The 9,072-nt window shown below is 36.5% G+C and overlaps 1 protein-coding gene across 1 annotated transcript; it reads right to left on the reverse strand.

The window, feature by feature from the left end:
* Positions 1-4,109: 4,109 nt before the first annotated feature.
* LOC132187957 (putative receptor-like protein kinase At3g47110) lies at positions 4,110-8,809 on the reverse strand. The gene is made up of 4 exons (XM_059602381.1): positions 7,039-8,809; positions 6,172-6,765; positions 5,565-6,014; positions 4,110-4,138 (listed from the first exon to the last, which is right to left on the reverse strand). Exons 1-4 carry the CDS (start codon positions 8,807-8,809, stop codon positions 4,110-4,112), a joined length of 2,844 nt encoding a protein of 947 aa, XP_059458364.1.
* Between the last annotated feature and the right edge of the window lie 263 nt (positions 8,810-9,072).

The following is a 9,072-nucleotide window of genomic DNA, read 5'->3' on the forward strand; positions in this document are numbered from 1 at the left end:
TGACGTGCTAAAACTAGCACGTCAAGAAAAAAAATAGTGGGACATTCAACTTAATTTTCCCTCTTCTTTCCATCTTTTATTATTTATTCTTCCCCATATATACTTTTCTTATTTAATTCCAAATCTTCTTTCCCTCTCTGAATCTCCCTCTTCTCTCTCAATCTCTCTGCACGGCAGCAGAGTTAGAAGAAAAGCAGATCAAGAAGAAGAAAAACAGAAGGAGAAGAGAAGATCGAAGAAGAGAAAGTAGAAGAAAAAAAAAAAAAAAGGAGGCGAGAAGAAGATCGAGGAAGAGAAATTTTTGATTTGAAGAGAAGAAGATCGAAGAAGGATAAGGTTTATTTTTTTATTTCGGTTTTTGATTTTTTGGGTTTGGATTTTTGAAAATGGAGGAAAGAAGAGAGAGAGAGAGAGAGAAAATGGAGGAAAGAAGAGAGAGAGAGAGAGAGTGAAATGGAGAAAGCTGGAAGAGATCAGGGAGAGAGCTGGGGGGAGAAGAAACGTACTATTCCAGAATTAAAAAAATATTTTTAATTGAAAAAAAAAATCCAGAAAAAAAATTTTTTAAAAAAAAAAATATTATTTTTTAATAATTTTAAATTTCCTAACATGATTTTTTTTTTCAATTAAAAACATTTACTGACGTGTCAAAATTTGACACGTCAGAAAAATTTTCTGATGTGCCAATTCTGACGTGTTAAATTTAACACGTCAAAAATTTTCCATTTCTGACACCCATAATCTTAACGCCTGAGACACGCCAAAACCGACTCTTCAGGAGGATTTTCTGACGTGTCAGACCACCTGACACGTCAGAAAATATAAGTCGGCAAAAATTTTGTTTTTTGTAGTGCTAGCATTTCCATGATAGAACTGTACCTATTAGGACAACAAAAAAGGGATGAGGATTCCTTGCTTCTAGATTGCTTGAATTTATGTGAAATTTAGACAATCTAAGATGGGGATTTAGAGTCCAACTGCCCGAGTAAGTTAGGATGCGGGACATATATGTCTGGGGCCGGAGGGCCTCACAACTAGTCTCTTTGGCTATCTAAGTTTTTATAAAATTCAAGCAGCCTAATAAGTAATAATAGGGAATCACAATCCCTGAACAATGGGGGTTTAGAGGGGTTCACACAAACACGAAGGATTGTATGTGTTGTAACGCCCTCAGCCTGTGAGGGTTAAGTTTGTTAACCTTAAAACTTCAAAACCACTATGATGTATGTCATGAGAAAACAATATTAACAGAAGCAAATAGTCACACATTAAATATTTGTCCTAATATAATTTAAATACTCACAATGGTTCTCCATTTTTGGCCTAAGATTTGTAGATATTAAAATCATAACATAAGCTTCGCAAATAGGAGCCTTTACTCTAATACCACTTTGACACAACACTGATGGAAAACACAGTAGGAGGCAAGAACAACACAATAGGAGGCAAGAAAATACAAGAGTTACAAATGATAACAATAACACTCCTAACACATATCTATTACTCCAGACATGACATAAACCAACTCCAGACATGAAAGACTTCTTCAACATTAGCTTGACCATGCATCTGGGTCCATACGGATGATAACTTTGCCCTATAGGTAAATTATTATATGGTAGGATGCTTGGGATGATGAAGAAATTGGTTAGATACTTTGCACTTGGTTGTCCAATCTTATCCTCTCAATAGCAGGTCATTTTAAGTCTTTGTACTTAATTATTTTGCTTTATCAGGCGTAGCAGTCCATTTTTTTTTGTATTGCAGACTCTAGCACATAATTCTGACAAAAATAATGCGTAAGAGTTCATTATGTGTTAAAGACTCTAGCATGAAATTGAGATAAAAAATAATGTGTAAGAGTCAATTGTGTGTTACATACTCTAGCATGAATTTGACATAAAAAAATAATACGTAAGAGTCAATTATGTGTTGCAGACTCTAGCATGAAAGTGAGATAAAAAAAATTAAAAAAATTAAAAAAAAATAGTGCGTAAGAGTTCATTATGTGTTAGAGACTCTAGCATGAATTTGAGATGAAAATAATGTGTAAGAGTGCAATATGTGTTGTGAGCTCTAGCATATGTATAAGATAAAAATCTTACTATTTGGTGAATGCAGATGTTTATGAGTGCATATTTATTTTTGCAAATGCATCTTAAATTGATTGTGACATCCTCAATCTTTGGTGATCCTGACATGTCCTCCTGGAAAGACACATATTGTGAAAATGTGATAACTTCTAAGTCTCAATAGCCCTAAGCAATCATATTTGTGTTAAGTGTACGTAGCTTGATGTGTACTTAATTATTTACATAAAATCATATGATTATATTGTGGGTGTACTTGGTAAATAGTTGAGTCACTTGAAAGCTGCAAAGAAGTACTAAGGTATTTGCAGGGGTGCTAGGGACTTTATGCCAACGTAACGGTAATTCACATTCTTGATGTAGTTGGATATTGTGATGCCGATTACTTTGGTTGTCCAGGTAGTGTATTTGTGATGGTGGGAAGAACTATTACGTGGAAAAGTGTCATACAAACACTTATAGCTTCCTCAACTATTGAGACATACATAATATGTAGCTTATTGTGAGGTTACGTGTCAGGATACATAATTGCATAATTTTATCTTAGGGCTAGGTAGTCTAGATGCCACTGTGATGTCGTTAGAGATATTTTGAGTTTTTTCTGCATCAATTTTTTTTTTTTTTTTTTCTCTTGAAATACTAGGAGCTCCTTGTGATACAAGCATATTGACATAAAAATATTTATTTCTAGAGAGAAAATTAGTTGAATCTCACATTTGACTTATGCATATTCCCACAGAACATATGTTGGCGAACCCATTGACCAAGGGTATTTGGCTCCTATAGTGTTTCAGGAGCACGTGATTCATATGAGATTGTTAGAGTCTTTTGTTCTATTAAATTAGTGTGAGTTATGTGCCTTGTGTATATCGTGAGTATTTTTTTGTGTTGCCATATATTGTTCTACGCGCATTTGTGTTCACTATGGCATTGGTGTTGTGATATGAGATATTGTGTGTGAGTCTCGGTGAGACATTGTGTATTAGTTTTAGTAGGCTTCATTTAAAAATATAGGGATCACTATTTGTGTGCAATAATTGCATTCTATTTTTCTAGACCACGTGATTATAAATACTTGTTATATGTTATACATCCTATCGATGTGCTCTTAACTTGTAGTTGCAAACACATCCGGATCAGATTATGTTTTTGGGATGCTTATTTGTGTTTACTTGGTAATTAAATGACTTATGCAGTCCAAGTGGGAGATTGTGGGGTTTTATTTCACTTTTAGGTAGACTGCATAGTCATTTTAATATTTGGGTCTATAATAGGCTGGACCAATCCTATAAGCACTTGAAGAAGCCATGTACTCTCACCCTACATATATAATGAAGTTAGCCTATTAGACTTTATTAGGTCATTAGAGGTGGGCTAACTTCATTAGGTCATTAGAGGATTTAGAGTTGAGAGACTAGTGCCCTCTATACACACAACACAACAGAACAAAGGGAGGAAGATGGCAGACTCATTTTCTAACAAAGAAGGTACATTTACATTCTTTTTATTATTGTTCACATGCTATGAAATAAGACAGATTTATTTTTTGAAATTCTAACAAGTTTGCCACCAGGTATTTCCACTACTTCCTTTTAGTATGAACTTGAAATGGATTGCTTTTCCAATAGGAATATCCTAATTGACAACAATGACTAAGTATTAGATCAATTTGTCTTAAAAAAAAAAAAAAAACAAAAACAAAAACAAAAAAATCTTCTACATTGACCTTTTTTTTTTTTTTCTGACTCACCAGCTCCACAGTCCATACGTGCCCATCTGACCAATTCAATGGTATCGCACTTGAAGGGTCCCATAAGCCAAACATAGTATCATCCCCCACCATGAGAAATTGCTCACCAAACATGCATTCTTTCTGTAACTGGAATTTGACATGAACAGTACTCTTTGATGGATCTGCGCAACAGAGACCAGGTATTGAGACTCAGAGATTGAGGGAGAATCCTAAAGACCAATGAGAAGTTACATGATTCTTCAATTTGGGAAAAGACCAACTACAACTTACCAGTTTCTTGAATCTTCAACCCTGCCTGCACAGAGAATGTGATACAAATTTGTCAATATACGATTCAATCTACACGGTTATATGTATCTATCAAAAGAAAGCAAAGGAAGCGTTTGTGGGTGTGTTTATTTTATATATATATATATATATATATATATATACACACATCTTAACCACACAGCTTGAAAGCTGCTCATCAAAAACAGAGAACCAAATAGTGTGTTTCTGCTCAGCAGCTGCAAGAAGAAGAAGAAGAAGAAAGAAAAGGTCTCGCACAAAACAAAAGCGAAAAACAAAAAACAACAAGAACCAAAAAACAATAAGGAGATTCTAGAGACCGACAAGACCTGGGTTTCCTACGAGAGACGAGCAACCACCGGTTGTATGGCCTTGTGTTGCACATATATCGAATGAGAGAACCCGAAATCAGCAACTTCACTTGACCGTAAAACACGAGGTTCGGGTCTATTAAGAAACAACTCTTTCGGTGAAACAACGAACTTGTCGACGACGATCTTGGAGGATGAACTTGATAGGGTGTTCATCACTCGCTCGCTCACTCGTTGCAACTCGGTAGGGTTTTGTTTGTTTGTGGTGAGTCAATGTAATCTGTTTCTAGTGGCTGTTATTGCTGTGAGTAAGTGACTGTGAGGCGTGGCCTTAATGGGTTATATAAATGGTGGGGCCTAATAGCGATATAATTATGTAAATGAGCGGATCCTATTCGACCTGGTATTCAAGCCCAAGCAGGGCCACTGGTGCTCTTGTTCCCAGGCCGGGCCGAGCTTGACTCCATGTAGCTCGAGCCTGGCCCAACCATGATCATGTCTAGGCTTGAGAGGGCATTCTCCGAATCTCCGATAAGAGCGTGCAATCATCATGTATTTCCATCAAACTAAGTATTAAATTTTTAAGTTCGGTTTGTTTAATTTTGTTTTGATCACAAGTCAAGCTTGAATTTATCATCAAGTTAGATAATATGTTTAAATTTGATCCATTTATTTTTTGAATGAACTCGAACGTGAGTATAACTTATTCATTCTGAGTTTTTTCTGTTTAAAAAAAAATTTAAAATTTAATTACAATGAAAACTTGCGCTAGAAATGAAATTACAAATAGGAGCCTTTGCCGCTTATACCACTTTGATGCAGCACTCATGACAAACACAACAGGATGTAAGAAAACACAACACAACTGTATATGGAATCTCACCAAGCTATCAAAGACGTCTCATTCCCAAGGAATATGGGATAAACTGAATAATTCTCATAGATCCCAATAAGTTCAAATTACACAACTTCATAACATTCTACCATGCACTTATTTGATAAGAAATAAGAGATAAAAAAAACAGATGATAACAATGACACACCAAACATGAACATATCTATGGGTGCATACCTAGGATATATAAGCTAAACCTACACCGAACCCACTAAGCATGCACATACCAAGATAAATGTTTTCATCAATTGGTGATGCATGCCGGACTTCAGGAAATGTGTCTGTAATTGCCCTCATTTTGTTGACGACATCATTTGTGGGCAAACACTCATGAGGTGATGTTGCAAAGCACAATAGTCCAATTTGCAACACTGAGATCAAGCAATGCACCACTCTGCTTCTGGTATTGAAATGATGATCAACTTCTTCGATTATTGCGCTTTCTTCTATGTCAACATTATTTGTCTCATCATCATCTTCATTTTCTTCAAAGGGCATTGACAAGTCCACTATATCCATTACACGATATGGCAAAGCCATTACAGTAAACTTTTGAATGCTCAGACCTTCTTTGAACATGTCATCGGTAGGTCTTTTCCCAGTGAACATCTCCAGCAAGAGTACACCATAGCTATAAATATCTCCAAGTATGGAAATTTGGCCACCCATCCCATACTCTGCAGTTTATTAATACATTAATACATGATCACTAGATATTATAGTTCTATACTTAATCATATATATAACCTAAGAATTAGACTTGGACCTATCAAAATTAGGTTTGAACTTTCGTTCATACTTTCGCCTGAATCGAGTTATTGGTTGAAAACAAACCTGGAGGAATGTACTCGATGGAACCCTTCAATGCAACTGAAAAGTCTGACATACTTTGATTTTTGGAGGGATTATGTGATGCGTCAATGACGAACTTTGCTAATCCATAGTCACCAACATGGGCTACCATATCTTCATTGAGGAGGACATTGCTTGGCTTTAAATCACAGTGAACAATCGGTGTTTGGAAATGGAGATGAATATATTGTAATGCATAAGCGACATCCATGGCTATGTTCAGTCTCTGAATAAAGCTCAATCTCTTGCATTGATGTTGCTCATCCTCTATAGGATGCAGCCACTGGTCTAGGCTTCCATTAGACATGAACTGAAAAACTAGACTCTTAAAGTCGTTCCTTTGATGATCAACACTTGAGCAAGCAGTGATAACCATAAGGAGATTACGATGGCGTAAACTTCTCAAAAAATTGCATTCATTGACGAAACTCTTGGAACCTCCTCGTTGTTGAAGGTTTAACACTTTAACTGCAATAACTGCTCCATTGCTAGAGAGAACTCCTTTGTATACAGAACCAAAACTACCAGAACCGATCAAATTGTCCACAGAGAAACCATTGGTTGATCCTGAGAGTTCTGCATAAGATATACAGGCCAATCGCCTATTCTTTAAGGAAGATGCAGCCAAAGGTCTCTTTCTCCATTTTTTAACATTACAACATGTGATGAAAAAACATAATAGAACAAGTCCCTATATGACAAGAATTGCTACTTTGAGTGCAAGGCATTTCACGGATGCACGTGTATTATTTTTGTAGCATGTTGGCAAATGTAATTCTGGGACACCACCACATAGTTTATAATTTCCAAAGATTGAAATTGTGCTTACATTCAAAAAAATCCCTTCACTTGGCACTTTCCCAAAGAGATCATTATGAGAAAGATTGAGATGCTTAAGTGACAAAAACTTGCTAAAAAATTCAGGAATCTGCCCTGACAAGTTATTGCGCGAAAGATCAATTTCGTTTAAACCTCTTAGTGTCTTCAAGGATGGAGGAATTGCTCCTTCAAATGAATTGACCTCCAAATGCAAACTCACCAAACTAGTACAACTACCAAGGGAAGCAGGAATTTCACCAGATAATCTATTCTCTGAGAGATCTAACTTCCAAAGATTTTTTAAGTTACCCACTTCAAATGGTAGTGTACCTGTTAAAGAATTATGAGACATGACCAAATAAATCGAAAGAGAGGAAAGACCAATAGCTTGTTTTGGTATAGTACCATTGAGATTGTTAGAAGAAAGGTTTAGTTCAAGCAAATCTTGGCAGTTGCCTAGGCTTAGGGGTATACTTCCCTCAAATTTGTTCTCATCCATGAAGAGCTTTATCAATTTAGTTAAGTTACCTAAAGAGGAAGGAATCGACCCTGAAAATTTGTTATTGTTCAAATATAGTACCCGTAACTGCTGAAGCTTCCCAAGTGCATTGGGGAGAGGACCACTTAAATAGTTACCATGTAATTCCAGATCGGTCAAGTTAACAAGGTTGTCATTCCCATTAGGAATGCCTCCACGTATTATATTTCCACCCAGACCAAGCCACCTCAACCGGGAGGAAAGGTTGGCTATAGAGTTGGGCAGTACTCCACCAAATTGATTAAAATCAAGAGCCAAGACCTTCAAACTTGTACAATTAGCCAAAAAATCGAGAAAATTCAGGTCACCAACTTTCCTATTTCCAAGACTATTGTCATAGAAATTAAGATGAACCAAGTCATGAAAACTTTCTAGATTTTGAGGCACCGTCCCAGTGAGACCATTTTCACCAAAGTCAAGCATGTAAAGTCTAGACACATTTGACAATGACACGGGAATATGCCCTATGAAACTATTAAGATCGACAAAAAATCTTTCAAGGTTAGGAAGAGTAAGGCCAACATTTGGTGGAAGGCTTCCATGCAGCAGGTTTGCAGCAACAGAAAAATGGTATATGGAAGATATATTATAAATCGGAGGAGAGATAGTACCAGATAGATTATTCACAGCAAGACTAAAAAATCTCAAGCCTGATAGACGGCCAAGCTCACTAGGTATGCTCCCTTTTAGAATGTTCCGATAAAGGGAAAGGACGTACAACAAAGAAAAGTTTCCTATCCACGCTGGGATACTTCCTATAAGGTTGTTCCTAGCAAGTTGCAGGAAAACCAACTTTAACAATAAATTGAACTGCTTTGGAATATGCCCAACTAGTTTGTTGTCAACAACATGGAGCACTCTAAGTTGTGTACAATGACTTAGATTACTTGGAAGGTTCCCACCAAAGGAATTGTAACTCAAGTTGAGATGTTGCAGGCGCCGTAGTCTTCCTACTTCTTGAGGAATTTCATCATAGAAGCTGTTGTTTTTCAGGTTGATTCCAGTAAGGTAAGTGAGATTTCCAATAGAAGGTGTTATGGAGCCAGACAATCTTTGAGCTTGTAGGTTAAGAACCATGACTCTTTTAGTGGAGGGGCTACATGTAACACCAAACCAATTACAGAAATGGGCGGAGTCATTCCATAAGTTCATGATTTGAAGTGGGTCTTCACTAATCCGATTCTTAAAGTCAAGCAACGCCAAGTGATCAGACTCATCATCTGCATAAGCGGGAATTCTTGCAGACTTCAAACTTGAGCTCATAAACAAAAGAAAAGTTCCGTGAAAGAGGATAATCAAAATCCACTTGGAATGCAGACAAGACACTACAAAAAAAAGGCCATTTCTTCACGTGGCAAACAGTAATATTTTTTTGGCACGTCAGTAAATGCTGACATGTCAAAAGTAGCACGTCAACAAATTATTTACTGACGTGTTAAAAGTTACACGTCAACATTTACTGATGTGTTGAAAATAACACGTCAGTATTTACTGACGTGTTATAATTGACACGTCAGTATTTACTG

Source organism: Corylus avellana, chromosome ca7, assembly GCF_901000735.1.
Source record: "Corylus avellana chromosome ca7, CavTom2PMs-1.0".
In the NCBI taxonomy this organism is placed as follows: domain Eukaryota; kingdom Viridiplantae; phylum Streptophyta; class Magnoliopsida; order Fagales; family Betulaceae; genus Corylus; species Corylus avellana.